At 37.3% G+C, this 26,802-nt stretch overlaps 1 protein-coding gene and 1 non-coding gene across 5 annotated transcripts in view; one reads left to right on the forward strand and one right to left on the reverse strand.

The window, feature by feature from the left end:
* Positions 1-26,802, reverse strand: part of REV1 (REV1 DNA directed polymerase) — an 88,436-nt gene that overhangs the window by 49,393 nt on the left and 12,241 nt on the right. For all 4 annotated transcript variants that reach the window (XR_009054563.1, XM_057740529.1, XM_057740528.1 and 1 more), the window contains exons 2-3: positions 21,227-21,287; positions 19,779-19,905 (exon numbers count right to left, since the gene is read on the reverse strand). Coding sequence is in view for 3 of the 4 variants with exons in the window: in XM_057740529.1 (XP_057596512.1) it covers positions 19,779-19,905; positions 21,227-21,277 (178 nt within the window). In the remaining variant the exon portion in view is untranslated. The remainder of the gene's footprint in view (positions 1-19,778; positions 19,906-21,226; positions 21,288-26,802) is intronic.
* Positions 5,265-5,357, forward strand: LOC130857903 (small nucleolar RNA SNORD116). The gene has a single exon (XR_009054899.1). It is a non-coding gene; the product is annotated as a small nucleolar RNA SNORD116 (small nucleolar RNA).

Below are 26,802 nucleotides of genomic sequence, written 5' to 3' on the forward strand. Positions count from 1 at the left end.
GAAGAAGATACAACTGTAAATATATACGCACCCGATACAGGAGCACCTCAATATATAAGGCAAATGTTAACAGACATAAAAGGAGAAACTGACAATAATAAAATAATAGAGGGGGACTTTAACACCGTACTTTCATCAGCAGACAGATCATCCAGACAGAAAATCAATAAGGAAATACAGGCCTTAAGTGACACATTAGACCAGATGGACTTAATTGATATTTACAGAGTATTCTACCTGAAAGGAACAGAATACAGTCCTTTCAACTGCACATGGAACATTATCCAGGATCGATCACATGCTGGACCACAAAACAAACCTTGGTAAATTTAAGAAAACTGAAATCATATCAAACATTTTTTCAACCACAACACTATGAGGCTGGAAATCAACTACAAAAAAGGAAAAAAAAAACTGCAAAAACCACAAACACATGAAGGCTAAACAATATGCTACTAAACAACCAATGGATCACTGAAGAAATCAAAGAGGAAATAAAAAAACACCTAGAGACAAATGAAAACGAAAACACAATGATGTAAAACCTAAGGGACATAAGAAAAACAGTTCTAAGAGGGAAGTTCGTAGCCATACAAGCTTACCTCAGGAAACAAGAAAACTCTCACACAAACAACTTAACCTTGTGCCTAAAGCAACTAGAGAAAGAAGAACAAACAAAACTCAGTCAGCAGTAGAAAAGAAATCATAAATATGAGAGCAGAAATAAATGAAATAGAGACAAAAAAAAAAAAAGGAAAGAAAGAACAGATTAATGAAACTAAAAGCTGGTTCTTTGAAAAGATAAACAAAACTGATAAACGCCTAGCCAGACTTAGCAAGAAAAAAAGGGAGGGCCCAAATCAATAAAATTGGAAATGAAAAAGAAGTTACACCGACACCACAGAAATACAAAGGATCCCAAGAGACTACTATGAGCAATGCTGATAAAATGCAAAACCTAGAAAAAATGAATAAATTCTTAGAAAGGAAAAATCTCCCAAGAATGAACCAGGAAGAAATAGAAAATATGAACAGACCAATTACCAATATTGACATTGAATCAGGGACTTCCCTGGTGACCACTGGTAAAGAATCTGCTTTCCAATGCAGGGGACACAGGTTCCATCCCTGGCCAGGGAACTAAGATCTCACACACCACAGGGCAACCAAGCCCATGCGCCAGAACTACTGAGCTCATGCACCTAAACTAGAGACCCTACATACTGCAAACTACAGAGCCCACACAGTCCGGAACCCATGGGCCACAACTACAGAGCCTACACACCATGGAGCCTGCATGTCACAACTAGAGAAGAGAAAACCTGCACACCACAACTAGAAAGAACCCGCACGCCACAACAAAAGATCCTGTATGCCTCAACAAAGACCCCATGTTCTGCAAGTAAGACCCGATGCTGCCAATAATAAACTATTTAAAATAAATATTAAAAAAAATAAATCGAATCATCAATTTAAAAACTCCCAACAAGCAAAAGTCCAAGACCAGATAGCTTCACAGGTGAATTCTACCCAACAGTTAGAGAAGAGTTAACACCAATCCCTCTGAAACCATTTCAAAAAGTTGCAGAGAAAGGAACACTTCTGAACTCATTTTATGAGGCCACCATCATCCTGATACCAAAACCAGACAAAGATACCACAAAAAAAGAAAATTACAGGCCAATATAACTGATGAACAGATGCAAAAATCCTCAACAAAGTACTAGCAAACTGACTCCAACAACACATTAAAAGGATCATACAACATGATCAAGTGAAATTTATCCCAGGGATGCAAGGATTTTTCAATATCAATCAATGTGATACACCACATTAACAAACTGAAGAATAAAAACCATATGATAAATCTCAATAGATGAAGAAAAAGCTTTTGAGAAAGTTCAACATCCATTTATGATTAAAAATTCTTCAGAAAGTAGGCACAGAGGGGACATATCTCAACATAATAAAGACCATATATGGCAAACCCACAGCTAACATCATACTCAACGGTGAAAAGCTGAAAGCACTTCCCCTAAGATCAGGAAGACAAGGATGCTCACTCTTACCACTTTTATTCAATATAGTTGTGGAAGTCCTAGCCACAGCAATCAGAATATACAGTAATAACATAATATCAGAAAGAGAAATTAAGAAAACAATCCCATTTACCAGTGCCATCAAAAAGAATACTTAGGAGAACTTCCCAGGTGGCGCAGTGGTTAAGAGTCCTCCAGCCAATGCAGGGGACATGGGTTTGACCCCTGTTCTGGGACGATCCCACATGCCACAGAACAACTAAGCTCATGTGCCACAACTACTGAGCCCATGCACCACAACTACTGAAGCCCATGTGCCTAGAGCCTGTGCTCCACAACAAAAGAAGCCACTGCACTGAGAAGCTCATGCACCACAACGAAGAGTAGCCCCCATTCTCCACAACTAGAGAAAGCCCGTGTGCAGCAATGAAGACCCAATGCAGTGAAAAATAAAATAAATAAATTTATTTTTAAAAATACCTAGGAATAAACCTATCTAAGGAGGCAGAAGACCTATACTCTGAAAACTGTAAGAGACTGATGAAAGAAACTGAAGATGACAGAAACAGATGGAAAGATATACTGTGCTATTACATTAGAAGAATCAATATGAGAGATGAGACTAGATGATATTTAAGATCCCTTACAAAGCTATCATACAATTCTAGGCACTAAAACCATTATCTCCAGCAAACAAATCTGAAGACTATTTTCTCTCACAAGTTTGTGAGGGAAAGCAAAGCAGGTCGTATTACACCCAATTTTACAAGATAAAGAAACTAAAGCCGAAAAATGTAAACAAGGAAAAAAATACATGTATATAAATTAGTAAGACATCAGAAAAGGTAGGTCAACAACTCACATATCTTGCTTATTAAATAAACTACAAGGTCTTGTACACTTAAGTACAAAATTGAAGAAGTTTAAAGTCACACAACAGAAAGTACTTAGAAGCAAGTACTGTCTCTACTTGGGCCAATGAAACGTGGTATAGGGAAACAGTGAACAGAAGAGGGAAGTTCTGAGTGCTAGCTTGGCTCTGCCAGAACTAGCTGGGTGGCATCGACAGGCTTCCCACCATCTGTGCTTTAGTGTCACAGAGGTCAAATGGGACGAATGGAACAAATGACCTCCAACATTTCCTTTCAGACCTAAAATATAAGGAATTTATTTAGCTTTCAGACAAATTCTCTACTTATCACTGCCCCATATTCCATCACAAGTAGATTCCATCACATCAAATATCACCACAGACAACAAAATCAGTATTACAAAGTCAATTCTACAACCCAACAAAAAAAGTAACAACCTGGTTAAAATAATCTTTTATGATGTGTTTTTCCAGACTCCCTGCTCAATATAGTTTGTCCTCTGTAACAGAAGTTATATACCTGATACTATCATATGCTAATAATATTTGTTAAGGGGTCAAAGATTTAAGGGGTCTTCATTTCTATTATTCCCTCAAAAAGCAATATTATCAACATCATCATCACTATGCATATACCATACATCATTACTATGCATTATATATTTAAGTGTCTGTATATATAACATCACACACCCCAAACTGCCAACATCAGCTCTCAAACTGACCATTAAAACACCAGCCAGAAGATCTAAGACATCTGAAGAAGTGTAATTTACTCTTTTCAACTGCAGCTTCACTGCAAGGAGAGGTGGTGGTGGTTTGAAGCTATCATGATGTGTGAGCAATACACTCAGAAAATCTCTAACAAAGCAGTTGGGTAATGATGTAGAATTTTATGACTTTTACTAGCAATAATTATAAATATTTGATACAGAAATTTAAGATTAGTTGACAGTCTCCCTAAGCCATAATATTTAACAAAATACGTTTTTAAAGCAATTACATGATACTTGGCATATCCTATTGCAGAGTATGTGCTCTCAATACATGATTACTAAACAAAATAACAAGCATATCTTTTTGTACATGATCACAATAATAATAAACTTAAAAATATTATTTCTTTCCCATAGTCAGGAGATATTTATGTGTGCCATTCTAGTAGCACAAATATACAAATCAATTTTATTAAAAGACATCCACCTCTTTGTAGAACAAAATTGTCATTTACTGCTTTACAATCATAACTAGGTAAAAAGAACTGAGAAAAGAAAATTAACATTAATTTAGCACCTATTCCAATCACATAGATACTTTCCATACTTTATCTCACTTAATCCTTACCACTGGTGACTCTAAGACTGGAATTCAACAACAAAGTCTTGGCATCACAAGTTCTCTGTGAGATCATTAATGTCATTTCAGTGTTATTCTTTCCAAAAACAAAAAACAAGCATGTTCTGAATAATCTGAATAACCATGACTTCAATGCACATGTTTTGTTTATGAAGGTACTGGTGCCATCAGGGATGGCTTTAAATGCCATATGCTAATGAAAAGAACAGAAACCAACTCAAATGATGCATTTTCATCAAATGAAAACCAAAACTGTCATGGTACACTGTTCAAATGTTGATTATGCAATGACAGAACAGAGAAAATCAGTGGGGGAAAAAAGGTCATTAAAAAACACATTTGCTGGACATCCACATGCAAAAGAATGAATTTGGGCCTTTATCTCATACCATACTCAAAAATTAACTCAAATGGACTAAAGACCTACATATAAGACCTAAAAATATAAAACTCTTAGAAGAAAACAGAGGAGAAAAGCTTCATGACGTTGGATTTGGCAATGATTTCTTAGATATGATAGCAAAAACATAGGCAACAAAAGCAAAAACAGACGAATTAGACTACATCAAAATTCAAAACTTGTGTGCATCAAAGGACATAATCAACGGAAGTAAAAAAGCAACCTGTGGAACTGGAGACAATATCTGCAAATCATCTATCTAATAAGGGGTTAATAGTTAGACTACATGAAGAAGTACTGCAACTCAACAACAAAATAACCCAATTTAAAAATGGGCAAAGGACTTGAATAGCCATTTCTTTAAAGATGACATACATATAGCCAAAAGCAAATGAAAAGATGTTCAACATCACTAATCATTAGAGAAATGTAAATCAAAAATCCCAATGAAACATCCTTTTAAGCCAAAATTCTTCGCTCCTTCAGTATCCTGAATGAGGTTTTTATAAAGGAGACCAGCTTCAGATAAGAAGAGGACTGTAACATGGCAACATTTTCAAGTTTTAGTAAATCTAAAAACAGGTTCTAAAATGTATCTTAATCGATGATGACCCCCTCATATGCATTCCTTGGACAATCTGAACAAAAGGAGTGAGAACTCACTACCTCCTCCTCATTGAAACTGAGGTCCAAAAAAATAAAAAATAAATAAGTAATTAAAAAAATAAAATGTATCTTATACATTGAACAACATATATACTCTTCTTTTCCATGTTACATGTATCCTTTCTGGACAAAACACAAGATAAATCAAAGAACATCTGATCAACAAGAAAATTTTTACCTAAACTATATTTTTCACTGAATAGGACTGTGCAATTTAAAAAACTTGCAAATATCTTGGAAAGAAAGCTTTGCAAATCTGTGACAATTGTATTCCATGATATTCCTACTGTTAATTTTATAGAACATTCTATGAGAATATTCTGTATGCAATCAAATTTTAGCATTAACTAAAACCAATCATAGTAAGTAAGAGACAGTCAAGCATAAAAAAGGTAAAAGGCACATATTAAACACAGGACCCCAATTTAGGCCTAAAGCTCCACATGTGAAATCCACCACAGCAAATGCATCACATAACATCACAACAGCCACTGAAGACCACTGTCACGTCTCCGGGCACAGCTTCTAAAAAGAGTTCTGATCATCTGGTAAAAACACATTCTATAAACAAAAGTTTAAAATCTGTACAAAAGCCTTCCCTGACAGATCTCTATTGGGAAAACACTCATTATGTACACCGTTTCATCCTGCATATCCAAAGAACCTGATTAAATGTTGACTGTGTCACATACACGGTAGAAAGAAGTAAGCCAAGGCTGCTTATACCTCCTTTGGTCTTATTGTACGTTAATACCTTGCATTATTTCATTTGAGTCTCACAATCCTATAAATTGGAAAAATAATTTAACATAATTTACTGATGAGGAAATAGAGGAAAATCAGATGACTTGTTCACAATCACCCAGCTATTGTGCAGACCCCTTTGTCTTCTGATCACTGTCCATTACTCTTTATCCAGCAGCCATGCTTACTCTCTTGACCCTTCTCCGTAAGTACATAAGACTTACCATATTCAACTAAAAGCCACATACACTCAACCAAACAAAAAGAAAAGAAAAGTTTCAAAAGCCTAAAGAACATATTTTTGAGTACCTAACAGGTGCAAATACCTATTTGACACTGACGAAATTACAGAGGATAGTATAAATTAATATAGTATGTCTCTCCCACATAGGTGGTTAAATTCCTACATCCCTGAATTCACAAGATCAGAGTCTCACAGGAAATTCGAGGAGATACTATGTGTGTATATATCCATAGAAAATACTTCCTGGAAGGTATCCATTTCAAAAAAAGAAGTGAGAGAGTAGCATTGGCATACATACACTACCAAATGTAAAACAGATAGTGGGAAGCTGCTGTATAACACAGGAAGATCAACTCCATGATGGGTGATGACTTAGAAGGCTGGGATAGGGAGGGTGGGAAAGAGTCACGGGAGGGAGGGGATATGGTGCTGTATGTATAAATACAGCTGATTCACTCTGTTGTACAGCAGAAACTGGCACCACAGTGTAAAGCAATTATACTCCAATAAAGAGCTTAAAAAAAAATGGAGCACTAAATGCACTCTTTTCCTAAATCACCACATTCATATGCTCAGAAAACATCAATGTTTTCAAATTCCTAGCACTTAAAATGTAAGTCTGTTATACTTGTATATTCTCGTTTCATTTTACAAATCATACCCAATAATCTGCCTGCCCTGCTTTTCCACAATGCCAAACTTGCCAGATCTTTTGTTTTATCCATCTATTGAAAAAAGCAGAAAATTACCAGAACATCTCTTTCCATATTAACTGTCCTTATCCAACTCCACAGAAGAACAATTACAGCTCCCTAGATTTGAAGCACTAGCTCACCTGGAGAGCTTTCCCCCAAATAAACATGCCCAGTACCTATCTCCCAGGCATTATACTTCAGTAAGCCTAGAGTGCGGCCCATTTCTTACTTAAAAACTTTAGTTTTAAGAAAAGTGAGTTGAATTACCATATGAGTGAACACATTTTAATATTCAGATGTGCAAACACAAAATCCTACTATTCATTCATACACTCAACTAATATTTACTGAGAATCTTAAAATGTGCCGGGCAAGCTTCTAGGCCCTGGTACTCTCATCTGTGCTCTACAGTACTTGTATTTAACTGAGCAGACAGAAAGTAAGTCAGATAAACACCAGTTCAGGTGCAAATAAACTCTATAAAGAGAAATAAAGCTGGATAAGAGACTGGAAAGCAAATGGGGGTCAAGATACACCTATTCTAGGTAAGTCTGGTCAAGGAGAGTCTCCTGGAGAAGGTAACGTCTGACCGAGATCTCAGTGATGAATATCTGGAGGAGGAAGAGCCAACTGAAGGCCCCGAGTGTTCCCTCTGATCCACATTTGGCCAGGGGTCACTAATTACACAAACAGGCTTTCTGACTCCCCAAAACTTAATACATAAATAAGACCTGACAATACAAGACAAAACTCAGGTGTCAAAGATAAATGTTTCTAGCAATAATGCTATGAAATGTGTATATATTCTATAGACCATTTTAGGGAAGGAGGCAAATCTAATTTAACCGGGTCTTAGTGGATAAATATGATACCAGTTCACAGAAGTGAGGGAAGGAGCTTTTCACTAGAGCAAAAGCATAAACAGCAGCACACGAATGAGAAAGTACAAAGACAAATCTAAAATATCAGAATAATCCTGTTGACCAACACCAGAGAATATAAAGGTGAAAATGGAGGTTAGGGAGAAGAAAGATGGCAGTGAAGTAGAAGGACATGGAATGCACCCCTCTCCACAGATGCATCAGGAATACACCAAAAGACGCAATAATTCCCACAGAGAATCAGCTAAACACCAGCAAACGACCTCGGACACCAGAAAGGACTGCAAAGATCCCAACATAACTGGGTAGGACAGAGGGAAAAAAAAAAAAATAGGAGAAAGAGGAGGAGAAGAAAGGAAAGGGACGGGTCCCACACCCTGGGGCGGGGGTATCTGAAACAGAGGGGCGATTGTCGACTTCGGGGAAACATCCCTTATCTGAAGGGGAAACCCCTTCTCCAACAGGGAATTTCCCTGGGTCAGAAGGGAGATATTTGGGACTGTTCAAAAAGGGTGAAGCAGCTGAGCTGTGGCAGACGGGAAAGAGTAAGAAACACACGGAGGGTTCGCACCACGGCTCAGCATGTCCAGACTGAGACATCGGTTCACAGCCAAACAAGGGGTCTGGGAGCTGGAACGTGGGAACCAGAGAACTGGTTCAGGGTGAGAAACATTGTTGGCAGTGGGGAGACGGACTGAGAGGACAGGAGGGAAGAAATCTGCAGCGGAGAACACCAACCGCGGAAAGCTGGGCAGCCATGGCGGTGGCTCAATACTGCTGACTCACAAGCAGCGGGTGTAGCCTCTCTCTCAGCGTCTGTGACCGACAAAGGAAAGACCCCTCTGGGACTGTCTAATGCACTCAGGGATAACAAAGGCCCCCAGGCAGGCTGGCCTAGAGTGCCTGAAGCCAAGAGCCAAAAGTCCGCAGAGTGGCCCAGCTCTGGAGACATTCTGCTTACATCTGAGCCGCCAGCATCCCTCTGCAACAGGCACTGCCATGGCTGACTGACCTGCCGCGACCCAGGCAGGATGCCCTGGAGGAGTTGTAGCAGGGGTGAGGAGCCACGGTTGTTTTCGCTCTCTCAGCCTGAGCTGCCAGTGTCCCACTGCAACAGGGACCGCCCAAGTCACCTCGACCCAGGCAAGGCACCACTGCTCACTCACCCCCAGAGAAAGGAGCCACTATTGTACCCTCTCTCTTCCCACACACCGGTGCTTATAGACAAACAATAAAGGAAGCTCTGCTAGTCGCAGAGTAATACAAAAAATCCAAGGAGGGTGGGTAGAAGGACACTTACAGCTGAGACCCCAAGGAAAGAGAAATATTATTATTAATTCTATTGATCTGGTCCATTCTGGGGTCAGTTCTAGTCTTTTCTTTTATTATTATTATTAATTACAATCTTAGTCCTAAGGGATCTACACATTTTATAACATTTTTTTATTCTATTTTTATTTTTAGCCTTTTTATATATTTCTATTTCTAGCTAAGTTTTTTTGTAGTGCTGACTGTATCACTCCTACCTTCTTTTCATCTCTATCTTTTATACATTTTTTTCTTTTTCTTTTCATATTTCCAGTCACACTTCACTCTTCTGTTGCCCTGTCTTCTATCCTTTTTTAGTTTATTTTATCTTAATATACTTATAGGCAATATTATCGGTATGCTCTGTTTCCTTGCTTTATTCTCCAGATGACACACTACTTTGGTTTTTATTATTAGGTTTTGTCTTTATCTTAGTTCTAACTAAGATAATAGTCTGATTTCGTTCTGAGAATCTTCAGTCTGTCTGGTGGTACTCTTGCTCTTTATTATATTTGATCCCAGCTTTCAAAATCTCCCTGGATTTGTGTTTGTGTGATTTTTTTTTTTCCCTTGGTTTTGAATTTCTGTTGGTTTTCTCTTTGATTGTCTGATGGCATACTGGGGTTCTTCTGTCAGGTCTTTCTAGTCCCTTATGTTCTACTGGATTCAGGATTTGTGTGTCTTATACATGTATGTGTTTCCTTGACTTAGTATTTGTTTGATTGAACACTCTACCATTAGTCTAGGGCTTGGAAAGTTTTCTTTAAACCCCTTTATTGCCAGGACAAGTAAACTCTGAAGCCTGGACTACTCCATAAGAAGTCAAGTAGGAGGTTCTCGGGAGGGAGCACTGAATCCAGGATGCTAGACTACTAGGGAGTCCTCAGACACAGGAAAGATTAACTGCAGAGAACTCTCACAGAGCCCTGTATCAGAGTCTAAGACCTGGCTTTGTCTGACTGTCTGCAACTGCCAGTGCTGGATACCTCACACCAAACTACAAACAAGACAGGAACACAAACCCATCCATCAGCACACGGACTCCCTAAAGCCATATTAGCCTCACAGATACCCTAAAACATACCACCTGACACAGCCCCGCTCATCAGAGAGAAAAGACACAGAGCCACACACAGTAAAGCAGACACCAGACTCCCCTACCAGGAAGCCTACTCAAGACACTGGACAAACCACAGCACAGGGGGCAGAGGGCAGAAAAAAGAGGAATTATTACTAGACAACTTAGGGAAAGGAGACAGCAAATCCTATACATTGGACAAAATGAGAAAACAAACACCATGCAGGCAAAGGAGCAGGAAAAAAACCCACAAGACCAAATAAATGAAGAGGAAATAGGAAAATTGCCTGAAAAAGAATTCAGAGTAATGATAGTAAAGATGATCCAAAATCTTGACAACAAAATAGAGAAAATACAAGAAGCAGTTAATAAGGACTCAGGAGAACTAAAGAGCAACCAAAAAGTAATGGACAACAAAATAACCAAAATTAAAAATACTCTAGATAGTATAAACAGCAGAATAACTGAGGCAAAAGAACGAATAAGTGAGTTGGAAGATAGAATGGGGGAAATAACTGCCACAGAGCAGGAAAGAGAAAAAAGAATAAAAAGAAGGGAAGACAGTCTCAGAGACCCTGGAGACAATATTAAGCGCACCAACATTCGAATCATAGGCATCCCAGAAGAAGAAGAAAAAAAAAAAAAGAAATGGTCTGATAAAATATTTGAAGAGATTATAGTGGAAAACTTCCCCAACATGGGAAAGGAAATAATTAATCAAGTCCAAGAAGTGCAGAGTCCCATACAGAATAAACCCGAGAAGAAATACACCGAGGCATGTATTAATCAAACTAACGAAAATTAAACACAAAGAAAAAATATTAAACGCAGCAAGAGAAAAGCAACAAATAACATATAAGGGAAAACCCATAAGGATAACAGCTGATCTTTCTGTAGAAACTCTGCAGGCCAGAAGGGAATGGCAGGATATACTGAAAGTCCTGAAAGAGAAAAACCTACAGCCAAGAATATTCTACCCAGCTCATTCAGATTTGACAGAGAAATCAAAAGCTTTATGGAGAAGCAAAAGTTAAGAAAATTCAACACCACTAAAGCAGCCTTACAACAAGTGCTAAAGGAACTTTTCTAAGTAGGAAACACAAGAGAAGGAAAAGCCCTACAAAAACAAACCCAAAACAATTAAGAAAATGGTAATCAGAACACACATGTCAATAATCACCTTAAATGTAAATGGATTAAATGCTCCAACCAAAAGACACAGACTGGCTGAATGAATACAAAAACAAGACCCTTCTATATGCTGCCTACAAGAAACCCACTTCAGACCAAGGGGCACATATAGACTGAAAGTAAAGGGATGGAAAAAGATATTCCATGCAAATGGAAGTCAAAAGAAAGCTGGAGTAGCAATACTCATATCAGACAAATTAGACTTTAAAGTAAAGACTATTACAAGAGACAAGGAAGGACACTACATAATGATCAAGGGATCCATCCAAGGAGAACATATCACAATTGCAAATGTCTATGCATCCAACATAGGAGCACCTTAATACATAAGGCAAATGCTAACAGCCATAAAAGGGGAAATCGATAGTAACACAATAATAGTAGGGGACTTTAACATCCCACTTACACCAATGGACAGACCATCCAAACAGAAAAAAAATAAGGATACACAAGCTTTAAGTGACACATCAGACCATCTTGACTTAATTGATATTTATAGGACATTCCATCCAAAAACGACAGAATACACTTTCTTCTCAAGTGCACACGGAACATCTTCCAGGATAGATCACATCTTGGGTCACAAATCAAGCCTCGGTAAATTCAAGAAAACTGAAACCATATCAAGCATCTTCTCATACCACAACGCCATGAGACTAGTTATCAATTACAGGAAAAAAACTGTAAAAAATACAACCACATGGAGGCTAAACAATATGCTATTAAACAACCAAGAAATCACTAAAGAAATCAAAGAGGAAATCAAAAAATATCTAGAAACAAATGACACTGAAAACACAACAACCCAAAACCTATGGGATGCAGCAAAAGCAGTTCTAAGAGGGAAGTTTATAGCAATACAGTCCTACCTCAAGAACAAGAAAAATATTGAATAAACAACCTCACCTTACACCTAAAACAATTAGAGAAAGAAGAACGAAGAAACCCCAAAGTGAGCAGAAGGAAAGAAATCATAAAGATCAGAGCAGAAATAAATGAGAAAGAAATGAAAGAAACAATAGCAAAGATAAATGAAACTAAAAGCTGATTCTTAGAGAAGATAAACAAAATTGATAAACCATTAGCCAGATGCATCAGGAAAAAAAGGGAGAAGACACAAATCAACAGAATTAGAAATGAAAAGGGAGAAGTAACAATGGATACCACAGAAATACAAAAGATCATGAGAGAATACTACAAGCAACTATATGCCAATAAATTGGATAATCTGGAAGAAATGGATAAATTCTTAGAAAAGTACAATCTTCCAAGACTGAACCAGGAAGAAATAGAAACTATGAACAGACCAATCACAAGTACGGAAATTGAGACTATGATTAAAAGTCTCCGAACAAACAAAAGCCCAGGGCCAGATGGATTCACAGGCGAATTCTACCAAACATTTACAGAAGAGCTAACACCTATCCTTCTCAAACTCTTCCAAAATATTGCAGAAGGAGGAACACTCCCAAACTCATTCTACAAGGCCACCGTCACCCTGATACCAAAACCAGGCAAAGATGTCACAAAAAAAGAAAATTACAGACCAATATCACTGATGAATACAGATGCAAAAATCCTCAACAAAATACTAGCTAACAGAATCCAACAGCACATTCAAAAAAAATCATGCACCATGATCAAGTGGGGTTTATCCCTGGGATGCAAGAATTCTTCAATATATGCAAATCAATCAATGTGATACATCATATCAACAAATTGAAGGATAAAAACCATATGATAATCTCAATAGATGCAGAAAAAGCTTTTGACAAAATTCAACATGCATTTGTGATAAAAACTCTCCAGTAAATGGGCACAGAAGGAAATTACCTCAGCATAATAAAAGCCATATATGAGAAACCAAAAGCCAACATCATTCTAAATGGGGAAAAACTGAAAGCATTCCCTCTAGGAACAGGAACAAGACAAGGGTGTCCACTCTCACCACTATTATTCAACATAGTTTTGGAAGTTTTAGCCACAGCAATCAGAGAAGAAAAAGAAATAAAAGGAATCCAAATTGGAAAAGAAGAAGTAAAATTGTCACTCTTTGCAGATGACATGGTATTATATATAGAAAGCCCTAAAGACTCTACCAGAAAACTGCTAGCACTAATGGATGAGTTTAGTAAAGTAGCAGGATACAAAATTAATGCACAGAAATCTCTTGCATTCCTATACACTAACAACGGAAAAGCAGAAAGAGAAATTAAGGAAACTCTCCCATTCACCATTGCAACAAAAAGAATAAAATACCTAGGAATAAACCTGCCTAAGGAGGCAAAAGATCTGTATGCAGAAAACTTTAAGACACTGATGAAAGAAATCAAAGATGACACAAACAGATGGAGGGACATACCATGTTCCTGGATTGGAAGAATCAACATAGTGAAAATGACTATACTACCCAAAGCAATTTACAGATTCAATGCAATCCCGATCAAATTCCCAATGGCATTTTTCACAGAACTAGAGCAAGAAATCTTACAATTTGTATGGAAACGCAAAAGACCCCGAACAGCCAAAGCAATCTTGAGAAGGAAAAATGGAGTTGGTGGAATCAGGCTTCCTGACTTCAAACTATACTACAAGGCCATAGTGATCAAGAAAGTATGGTACTGGCACAAAAACAGAAAGGAAGATCAATGGAATAGAATAGAGGACTCGGAGGTAAGCCCAAACACATATGGGCACCTTATCTTTGACAAAGGAGGCAAGAACATACAGTGGAAAAAAGACAGCCTCTTCAATAAGTGGTGCTGGGAAAATTGGACAGCAACATGTAAAAGAATGAAATTAGAACACTTCCTAACACCATACACAAAAATAAACTCCAAATGGATTAAAGACCTACATGTAAGGCCAGACACTATCAAACTCCTAGAGGAAAACATAGGCAGAACACTCTATGACATCCATCAAAGCAACATCCTTTTTGACCCACCTCCTAGAATCATGGAAATAAAATCAAGAACAAACAAATGGGACTTCATGAAACTTAAAAGCTTTTGCACAGCAAAAGAAACCATAAACAAGACTAGAAGGCAACCCTCAGAATGGGAAAAAATAGTTGCCTACGAAACAATGGACAAAGGATTAACCTCCAAAATATACAAGCAGCTCATGCAGCTTAATACCAAAAAAGCAAATAACCCAATCCGCAAATGGGCGGAAGACCTAAATAGACACTTCTCCAAAGAAGACATACAGATGGCCAACAAACACATGAAAAGATGCTCAACATCACTCATCATCAGAGAAATGCAAGTCAAAGCCACAATGAGGTATCACCTCACACCGATCAGAATGGCCATCATCACAAAATCTGGAAACAACAAATGTTGGAGAGGGTGTGGAGAAAAGGGAACTCTCCTGCACTGTTGGTGGGAATGTAAGTTGGTACAGTCACTATGGAAAACAATTTGGAGGTTCCTTAAAAAACTACAAATAGAACTACCATATGATCCAGTCATCCCACTACTGGGCATACACCCAAAGAAAACCATAATCCCAAAAGAAACATGTACCATAATGTTTATTGCAGCACTATTTACAATAGCCAGCACATGGAAGCAACCTAAATGCCCATCAACAAATGAATGGTTAAAGAAGATGTGGCATATATATACAATGGAATACTACTCAGCTATAAAAAGGAATGAGATGGAGCTATATGCAATGAGGTGGATAGACCTAGAGTCTGTCATACAGAGTGAAGTATGTCAGAAAGAGAAAGACAAATATTGTATGCTAACTCATATATACGGAATCTAAAAACGGTAATGATGAACTCTGTGACAAGACAAGAACAAGGATGCAGATGCAGAGAATGGACTGGAGAACTCAAGGTTTGGGAGGGGGCGGGGGGTGAAGGGGAAGCTGAGACGAAGTGAGAGAGTAGCATAGACATATATATACTATCAACTGTAAAAGAGATAGCCAGTGGGAAGTTGCTGTATAACAAAGGGAGTTCAACTCGAGGATGGATGATGCCTTAGAGGACTGGGACAGGGAGGGTGGGGGGGAGTCGAGGGAGGGAGGGAGGGAATACAGGTATATGTGTATAAAAACAGATGACTGAACTTGGTGTATCCCCCAAAAAATAAATAAATAAACAAATAAATAGGAAAAAATAAATCCCACCTAGGTATCTATTTTATAGACACAGAAAAGCTTCTTCTAAAATTTATGTGGGGACTTCGCTGGTGGCACAGTGGTTAAGAATCTGCCTGCCAACGCAGGGGACACGGGTTTGAGCCCTGGTCCAAGAGGATCCCACATTCTGTGGAACAACTAAGCCTGTGTGCCACAACTACTGAGCCTGCACTCTAGAGCTTGCGAGCCACAACAGTTGAAGCCCACGCGCCCAGAAGCCCATGCTGCGCAACAGGAGAGGCCACCACAATGAAAAGCCTGCGCAACCTCAATGAAAAGTAGCCCCCGCTCACCACAACTAGAGAAAGCCCACACACAGCAACAAAGATCCGACGCAGCCAATAAACAAAGAAAAAGATAAATTTATTAAATAAATAAATAAATAAAATAAAATTTATGTGGAAAAGCATAGGCTCTAGAAAACAGCTAGAACAACCTTTCCAAAGAAGGATAAAGTGGCAATAATCACTCTACCTGATATTATGGCTTACTATACAGGTAATCAAGACCATGTGGTACCGGTGAAGCGACAGATACGTAAGTCAATGGAATAGAACATGAAACCCAGAAACAGACCCACCCAAATACGCCCAACTGATTTTTGAGAAAAGTACAAAAGTAATCCAATGGCGGAAGAATGGCCTTTTCCACAAATGGTGCTAGAGCAAGTGGATATCCACAGGCCACAAAAAACAAATAAAAATATTCAAAATGGACCATGAACTTAAATACTAAACATAAACCTATAAAATTTTTAGAAAAAACTAGGAGAAAATCTTTGGGATTTTGTACTAAGCAAAGACTTCTGACTTGAAAACACATCCATAAAAGCAAAGACTGATAAATTGGACCCCATTAAAATTAAAAACTTTTGTTCTGCAAAAGACCACCTGAAGAGGGTGAAAGACAAACCACAGACTGGGAGATAATATTTGCAAACCACATTTCTGACAAGGAGCAGTATCTAGAATACATAAAGAACTCTCAAAATTCAACAGGAAAAAACCAAGAAATCCATTTGGAAAACAGGAAAGAATATGTACACACATTTAACTGAGAAGGATCTACAGGTGGCAAATAAACACATGAAAGGATGTTCAACATCATTAGCTGTCAGACAAATGCAAATTAAGATACCGTGAGATACCACTACACATCTATTAGAATATCTAAATTAAAAGAAACAAAAATACCAACCTGTCTTTATAAAATGCTGGTGAGGCTGTGTAGCAATTGGAATACAAATTAAAACCACAAAGAGGTATCACTACATACCTATTAAATGTTTACAATAAAAATCACTAAACACTAACAAGGTCACAGAGAAGCTGATCAGTCATAAATTGCTAGTGAAAATGAAAATAGTACAGCCACTTGGGAAACAACTGGGCAGTTTCTCAAAAAAAAATGAAACATGCAACTACTATATAACCCAGCAATTGCCTTCTTCATGGTCACACAAAAACCCGAACACAAGTGTTCACAGCCAAAAAGAGGAAATAACCCACTAGTTCTTAAATGGGTGAATGGTTCAACTGTGAAACATTCATATCACGGAATACAAGCCAGTAATAAAAAGGAAAAAACTACTGATACAACTTGGATGACTCTCCAGAGTTTATGCTGAGTAAAAAAGCCAATCCCAGAAGGTTATATACTGTATGTTCTATTTGTGTAACATTCTTGAAATGAAAAAAATATAGGAATGGAGGCCAGACTAGTAGTTGCCAGGTTGAGAGCAGAAGGGAAGTTGGTGTGACTACAAAAGGGAAGCATGAAGGACCCTGTGTGAAATATTCTGTATCTTGACTGCATCAATGTCAGTTCCTGCTTGATACAGTACTATTTTCTGTAAGATGTTACACTGGGGGAAACATGGCAACGATTCATGGTCTACTTTTTCTGCATGTGATTCTATAGTCAAAAAATTTTTTTAATTAAAAAAATGAGATGAAAGGCAAAGAAGTTAACCTTAGAAGGGAAAAGATGCTGTTTGGGAGAAAAAAAGAGAAGAGAGAATGGGTTAACAGAGGAAGAGTATCCAGAAGATGGGGGATCTTATCTCTAAACTCGAGTTCAAAGCTGTGTTCGTTGAAAGGGATGGGGGTAACCAAAAAGATGTTCAGATGGCAGAACTGGGAGCTTTAAAGGAATCAAGAAAATCTGGAATATCATTTAAAGTCTGTAAGGAGCACGAGTAAGAATCAACAACAACATGGTATTCCCTACTTGTCTCACTGCATCTAAGACACTATACTTGCTGACTCATCACAGGGACTTAGATTCTCTTTTATCTATAAAGCTGCAAAAGTAGTCACTAAAAGAGAAAGTTTTTCTAAAAAAATTATATCAACACAACTTGCATGTCCCTATGAAATTCAACATAATGGGAGTTTACTTAAAGAATTATAATGTAATCCTAACAAGAATAAAAATTAATATTATTATCTCTATCTTAAAGAAAAGGACAGGGATAATATGAGGTCCAAAAGAGAAAATGCCTTACAGTCACACAGAAATTAGTGATGAAAGTAAATTAGAATTCCAGATTCTCAACCATTGTAATGATTACTACAATAGTCATTTTTTTCTCCCTTACACAAAGAATCTCTTTTTCTTCCTCTAATGTAAATAAGGGTGCCCTTGTAAACTGGGGACTTCCAAAACTTGCTCATGTAACACGCAATGTTCATTTCTTTTTATTAACATCTTTAATCTTTTACAGTGCATCTCAGGAAAGTCTATGGAGCCTGAATGTTCTAAGATGCCTAAGTAGAAAAGTTGCATGTGAACTTTCCCAAAGTTGCACCAGCATTTGTTTTGAGATAACATTCTTAGACTAAATTGTCAACGACACCTGATAAAACTCAACCAGGCACCTGTATCAGTTAATTAAAACAACTTTAATCAACAAATACCCACTGAGCGGTTCTGCCCATCACTGCAGAGGCACCAAGGACACAGTTTATGAAAATGTGGAAATGGAGCTCTTGCCTTATCCAGTAAACAGGCAACTACGATGAGATCTACTAAATGCCAAGATGTGAATAAATACAAGGAGCCACAGCTCCACAGAACCTTGAGGAGTCACCCCCACCAGCAGCATGACAGTCAGACAACCAAGGGGAAGTGGTAAACGGAGACCTTAAAAACAAACGGCTATCAGCCAGCTGAGAAGCGGAGAGGAAAAAACATAACGGATTGACCCACATATTTACAGCCATTCACCTCAAAAAACACAAGAAAATGAACTTAGGAGGAGAGGACTCCTCAAGAGAATGAAAACTTTAGCAATAAACTATGACTACCAACAGGCAAGTGGTAACTGACAGTGCAGATCAGAGAAAGATAAAATCTGAAAGATAAGCTGGCTGTGTGGAGACCCAGAAGAGGCTGCCTGGTGCCAGTGAAACCAAGAGAAACTCGTGAAATAGAGGCACTGGGCACCTCCAAGCGTGGGCTTGGGAACAGGCAGTAAAACAGGAAGCTCATGGTTGAAATTGTGAATTAGAATTCCAGATCTCCTCTCCAACTCACAGCGGAAAACTATCCTGTCCCTTCCAGACGCTGGACTCAACAACAGGCCCAGCAGGAGGGGAGAAGGGGTGGAGCGGTGGAAGAAAACACAGCAGGGAGATTAAATGGCATTCTACTTCCTAAATGGTGAGAATTCTGGCCCTCTCCTCCCCTCTTGGCAACCAGAATGCCAGCAGCTGGGTTTACACCCTTCTCCAGGAAAGATCCTGGAAATCTGACACACACACTCCACCCTCCTCCTCCGCCGGCTCCAAAGGACCTCTCAATAATTACAGTTGAAGATTCACCAATAAAATGGCCTTACGAGATCTCCCTCTACTGAAGCTCACAGTTTACAAGCCCCACATGTGTGATGAGCTGTTTAATTTTTCATTTTAAACCTCATTTGACTTTAAAAAACTATGCACTTTGACAAAATTTAAAATAAGACAATGGCAGGCAGAGGAGGGATGGAAAGGAAACGTGAAAGAGTACCTAAGCACAGGGTTTTACATTTATCTTTTTTACATACAAGATAAATAATTAAAAGCAGAATTTAAAACAAACCACTCTCAATCCTAATAAAAGTACATGCCAAAACAGAGTACCTAGAAAATAAAAAGTACTCAACCTGTATATCCATTAACATAGATGGCGACTCCACTAAAAATCGTAGATGAAGTTCCATCCTTCTGTATAGCAGCATCTGATCGAAACTGTTGCTCCAATTTCTGGACCTTGGCAGCCATATACCCGCCCTAGAATTAAAGAAAAGGTAGACTAATCTCAAAAGTTTTATTTTTCTTCCCATCCTTCCCTTTTTAAAAAGGAACCTATACTTTTAAAAAAATAATAAAAAGACCTTATTCTGTGCTAGTGACCAAGGTATAAGGATGACATAAGGTATAAACAGGAACCATAAATCAAGGCACTACAACAGGCAGGTCAAGGGAGACCTTTCCCTCTGTCCCCTCAATGTTTAACAATTCTACCACATTTTACAACTGTAAAAGTTACGTTAGGAGAGGGAAAAAGTTAGTGAAGAACATTAAGTGTAACGCCACAAAATACTGTTATCTACAAAATCAAGCAAAAGTTATACCAAAGTTTAAACCAAGTGAAAATCTGATGAGTGGTCAATAACCATATGTTTCAGACTGGCTTCCACTATCCTATCCTCTGTGTATGGGAAGCTTAAAATTAATAACTTCAAGTAAAATGAAGCAGTTTGACAAACCAGTAAAGTTCTCCATACAAGTAGATAAGAATACAATAAACAATTCAGTGGCTAAATTCTGGATCTAATCAATCTATTTGATAGTACTACTAATATTCATAACACCAACCTCAAAAAGGATATAAAAACATTATTTTTGCTAAAGACCTTTACAAGTCTATGAATCCAGCCACACCTTTTCTGAACTGAAATCATCAAGCTTAATTGTCTTTATCAATTTTACTTTATTGATAAGGTCTTTAAAATAATGCTGCAGGTATCTAGAAGTGGTAGATATTTTTTTCCAAAATGAAAATGACTTCACTGTTTTTGATTATTCAAATATTACATGCTGTCAAAAAAAATTTTTTTAGAAAATTTAAATCAGCTATGATCCCATTCATTGCTAACATTTTGGGATCTTACTTTCAAAGTTTATTTTTGTGCCTCAGAACACAGAGGTTTTACACAAATAGGATCATATGTAATATTCCTTTATAATACACCCTTTTAGGTAAGGCCATCTTGCCAGGTTAAGAAATATACAGCTAAATGATGGGTGTATACTGTTCCATGGTATACAGATAATCTATTACTGGATACCTTGTTTTACTGTTTTTCAGTATTATTAGCAATGCTGCAATAAAATTATCATACAATAAATTCTGTGCACTAGAACATTTATTTCCTCAGGACAAAATTTCTCAAAGTTTAAGCTTTCAATACATTGTGAAAACACAAACAGCTGGTGTCTAAAGTGATTCACAATTTAGAAAATGCCTTAAGCCACATTATAAACTAAAAGAAGAATGCAAAATACCTAGACAGTTCAATATAATTATTTTTATTCTTTTAAAACACACCCATTTTTCCCAGTCATTTTCAGCTCGCTTCCTCCATCCACCTCGTCTCATGGTGGAGCTTCTGTATTAGGAGAAAAAAGAAATATGTCAATTTCATAACAAAATGTACCACTAATTGATATTGTACTCCAATACCAAGAAAAATGAGAAATTAAGATAAATTCAAATGTTCAATTCGTGAAAGTTCAAATTATAATACTGAGGAAACTTTTCCCAAAGCATGACATTCTCTGGCTTCACAAGTGAAACTTGTTGCCCAAAAAACTCCTTACAGGTGAGTATCAGCTTTTAATTATAACTATTTTATATTCTTATTTTAGCAAGAAAAACGTATGTATTTATGAGCATCAATCTTAACACTCGCTTACACAAAACATCACCAAATACAACTAACATACTGTGCTTACTTGTTAACATTAGTGTTAACAGAACCTAAGAAAACATTTTCCTTCATGAACTGCCCTATTAATATGGCTCTTAAATTCTGTCTTTGCTACTACATGCTTAACACTTAAGAGTGCAGTCATAGTGTAATTCATCTACTAATACAAAAATTCCAGAAGAGGTCAATCCCGCAATACAACTAGAGGACATCATGCAGAAAGATTATCACCAATAATAAATTAGTAAATCTGGCATTCTCCTTAAGGCAGCACATCACCAACTATACCATTAGCCACCAAAATGGGTCATCTTAAGTGTCGGTTAGCTTAGTGGTGAGCAAAGTATAAATTAAAGCAGGCATTATATGAAAATCCTTGTAAAGTCAAATTCTTCTGATCCAAATGGTTACACTTTGGGACATGACTGCATAACTCTTCACAAAATTAATATGATCTCCATTTAAGTATCTGTCTTCTAGTAATTATATAGGTTAATATCAAAGGGTTACCATACACCACTGGAGAAGCCTTATACATTATCCAAGTTAATCTGGTTTTGATATGGTTTAAAAGAATCTTTTATTGAATAACAACTTAAGATAACCACACTTTATCCACACACATCAGCAGATATTTTCTTTCAAATATTTCTATTCTTAGTATATATAAGATTTATAGTTTCTCCTTGCTGACTTTATATTAATTATGAATTTTTACTGTCCACTCTTAAAAGGTGATTGAAAGACATGCAGAAAGAGTCTCAGAGTTAAGTCCAACAGAGAGATAAAGGGCAGGTGGAAAGGGCTCTCAGAACTGAAGGTAAAGTGATTAACCCTGATCAGGTGTTATGGATGCTGGAGGAGGGAAGGCTGCTTCGTTTTGTTTTGTCTTTTTAAGTCTGACGAAGGTAAGGGCATGGCCACCCAATGTGTTCGCCCAGAGTCCCAGGGCTGCCATCAGTGCTGTTCAATACTTCTGATTTCAACAGGCTCACTCTGTCCAATCAGTCCCTCAAGACATCTCCCTCATCTTAAAGGAGTCTGGGAAATGTATTAATACATAGTTCTTGACTTTATATAAACTCTGACTCCACACATCTGCTCTTACAAGTGAAAGAGTGTGGGAGTTCTGGCCACTGTACATTAAGAATGCTTAGTCACAAAAATTATATGCAACAATTAATCTGCTAAATGAACATAAAGGAGAAAATACACTTTAAAAGTTTAATTTATCTGGCCATTTATTTAAAAGCCTCACTTATTTAAGATGTACCAGGTACTCATTGCAAAAGGCCAATGTGAAAATCTTTATCGACAATTTAATGAGGGTCAACCAGTACGAAACAAAATTATTTCTTAAAAAAGTTTTAAAGGTTCTCCCCCATTCCGAAGTAAAACAGCTATCCCAGACAAATGTTTAAAGTTTTGAAAAGTGAAAGGAATGAAGGACTGAAGACGTAATTTCATCAAATTTCAAAAAATATCATTTGATCTATGTACAGCAAACTCCTGTTGGTCCAGGATTCAATTAAGATTAAGAAAAGGAAAAAGGAAATAAACATATTTCATTTTACACATTCGACTTCTACTTTTGAGAAAATCCCATAAGAAACAGTAAACTAGGTAATTTGGACCTACCCTCCTGCTGAGGAGAAGGAAAGCTAGACAAAACGTAGTTTTAAAAAATTGCCTCAAGGCACAGAAGGCCTAGCAAGTAATGAAAAGTCACTGGGCCAAGATTTGGCAGATGACAGAGGAGACCTGCCATCTCACATCAATCACCTCCCCAAACCGGGAGACCTTTTCCCTCTGAGGCATCTGGCGATTCTAGAGGAGTGGCTGAGAACAAACACAGAGCGAAGGGAACAACAGCTGGGGCTCTCGTCCTAGACCAGGGTGCTCACACCTGGGTGTAGGTCTCCAGCATCAGAGTAAACTGGAGGCAGGCAGACCAGAGTATCCGGCCCCAGGTCATCTTAGTCTCTGCCAGCAGATGAAGGTGACTCCAGGCTGCCCCCATGAATGCCCCATGGCACCTGGCAGAAGGAAATGCGGATCCTCTGAGGATAAGACAACTCACTAAACCTCATATATTTCTTCAAATGAGTTTGCAAATATAATATCTGGCATACAAATAAAAATAACCAGGCACATAAAGAAATGATCATATGAACCAACAGAAAAAAATAAAGTAAAATAAAATAGACCTACAGAGACTCCAGGTACAGATGTTAAGGTAGACTTTAAAGTAACCATGCTTACTCTGCTCAAAGAGGGAAAAGACAAATTTAAGAATATCAGTAAAGACCTGGAAAATATTAGAAATAACTAAATGGTAACTCTAGAAATGAAAGACACAACATTAGAAATTAGAACTTAATAGATAGATTAAAAAAGCAAATAAAGAATAGCTGGAAGAAGTCAGAAGAAAATGCCCAGATTTGGAGCATATGGAAGGGAGGGAAGGAGATACAGAGGATACTTAAGAAAGTCTGATTTAAATACATTGTGGGGAAAAGAGGGAAAATAGAAGTTATATTTAAAGAAACAATGACTAAAACTGACTAAAGATATCAAGCCACAAATTCAAGAAGCCCAATGAGCCCCAAACAGGAAAAAATAGAATCTGTATCTAGACATGTAATAATAAAATTATGAAAAACTAAACAGAAAAAAAAAGGTCTTGAAAGCTGCCATGGGTGGGAAAATCAGAGATTCCATTCAAAATACTCAAAGGAGTGGCAATTAAACAGAAACAACACAGCCAGAGGACAACAGTGCTGAAAGAAAACGATTATTAACTTAGAACTCTATAACCAGAGAAAAATTCAGGCAAGAAAGATGAAATAAAGGTTTATTCAGGCAAATAAAAAGCGGTCAATGCCACCAGCAAATTTGTCTAAAGGAAATTCTAAAGGATACCCCTCAGGTAGAAGGAAAATTCTCTTCCATGGAAGATCAAAACTTCGGGGGGAGGAGAACAGCAAGGAAAACAGAAAAAATCTGCATAAATCAATGTTAAAAACTGAATAAAACTACAATGACAATCAGTTATTGTTTGTAGCATAATAGACAGCATACATCAATCAAAAGATTATGAATAAAAGACTAGGGGTAAGGGATTTACTTCTAACCCAGGCTCTGCCTCTAACTGGCTTCATTAATCTCTGGTAAATCTCCATCTCTCTGAGTCTCAATTACTATCTTATCTGAGTCTCTTACTGTAAGAAGTTTGGGTAGTTGACTACTAGAGTTCCCCTTGGCGCTCTACACAACACACACTAAAGAACTATTTTCAGAAACTAAACATAAAAAATTAAAAGTACAATACCCACATACTTTAGTAATGTACTTCAATTTCAGAAATCTGACTATGTAACAGCTTTGATGTTCTACATGTTTGTTTTCTTTCTTTATACGTTTTTTTCTTAATGTATTCCAGAGAAGATTTAAGGCAGCTTGTTCTATCAAATTTATTTAAATAATCTATGTATAGATTAAGATGGCCTATGACAGTGGGTTAGGGGTAAAAACCTAACTGTAAAACTGGTTTTTGCTGAATACTAGGAGTGGCAATTAATTGGCCCTGTCACTGTTGGATGACATCAACTGTGTAACTTTCTTCTGTCCAACAGTAGATGGTAGATAGTTCAGTATATCAGTGTACAGATTACATTTCATAGCACAATCATGGCATCTAAGAAATGATTCAGAGTCCACGTAGAGTGGACACCACACTTAACTACCTACGGATCAAAGCTAATAGAATACTTCTGTGTGTAAAGCACACACTATACTAGGCACTACTGAGACAAAGGAAATCATAGGCATTTTAGTATGACGTGTAAAATTTTACAATCTGAAAAGAATTGAGCACTGGTCAAGGAAATTCTAGACCTACAAATGAACTTAAGGGAAAAATTTTGAAAAGGAAGAGTAGTGGGGATTTTAAAAACTGTGGAGCATAAAGCAAACTACGTGATCTAAAATGTATTTTTTGATGTTGAGTTGTATGAACTGTTTATATATGTTGGATATTAATCTCTTATCGGTCATATCATTGACAAATGTTCTCTCCCATTCAGTAGGCTGTATTTTCTTTTCAGTAGGAAAATGGTTTCCTTTGCTGTGCAAAAGCTTTTAAGTTTAAGTATCGTTTATTTATTCTTGCTTTTATTTACTTTAGGAGATGGAGCCCAAAAAAATATTGCTGCAATTTACATCAGAGTACTCTACCTAGGTTTTCTTCTAGGAGTTTCACAGCATCCAGTCTTTACAATTAGGTCTTTATTTTTGTATACGGTGTTAAAGAATGTTCTAATTTCATTCTTTTACATGCAGCTGTCCAAAAAGATACACGCACCCCAGTGTTCACAGCAGCATTATTTATAATAGCCAAGATACGGAAACAACCTAAGTGTCCATCAACAGATGAATGGATAAAGATGTGGACTGTGTACGTACACACACACCACACACACACACAATGGAATACTACTCAGCCATAAAAAAGAATGAAATTTTGCCATTTGCAGCAACATGGATGAACTTGGAGGGCATTACACTAAGTAAAATATGGCAAACAGAGAAAGACAAATACTGTAGACATCATTTATATGTGGAATCTAAAAAATACAACAAACTAGTGAATATAACAAAAAAAGAAGCAGACTCACAGATATGGAGAACAAACAAGTGGTTACAGTGGGGAGAGGGAAGGGGAGCCAATATAGGGGTACGGGAGTAAGAGGTACAAACTACTAGCTATAAAACAAGCTACAAGGATACACTGTACAATGTGGGGAATATTGCCAATGTTTTATAATAATTACAAATGGAGTATAACCTTTAAAAATTGTGAATCACTATACTGTGCACCTGTAACATATAATACTGTACAGCAACTATACTTCAATAACAAGTTAAATATTTTTAGATTTATATGTAAGTAATTTAACAAAACAGGATTAAAAATTTTAAAACTAACAAAATGTAAAATGTAAAACTATAGATCTAAAATGCTGGCAAAGAACAATAACAGATCAACCTAGCATGCAGCAAAGCTTCCAGACAACCTAAACAGTGGGGCTAAACAAAGGAGAGACTCAGGTGACAGGAAGCAAACAGTAAGTAGGTTTATCACACTTCTGTAGAATGTACATAGCATCAAAGACTGTTCATACTTCACTCATTT

Source organism: Hippopotamus amphibius, chromosome 7, assembly GCF_030028045.1.
Source record: "Hippopotamus amphibius kiboko isolate mHipAmp2 chromosome 7, mHipAmp2.hap2, whole genome shotgun sequence".
Classification (NCBI taxonomy): Eukaryota; Metazoa; Chordata; class Mammalia; order Artiodactyla; family Hippopotamidae; genus Hippopotamus; species Hippopotamus amphibius.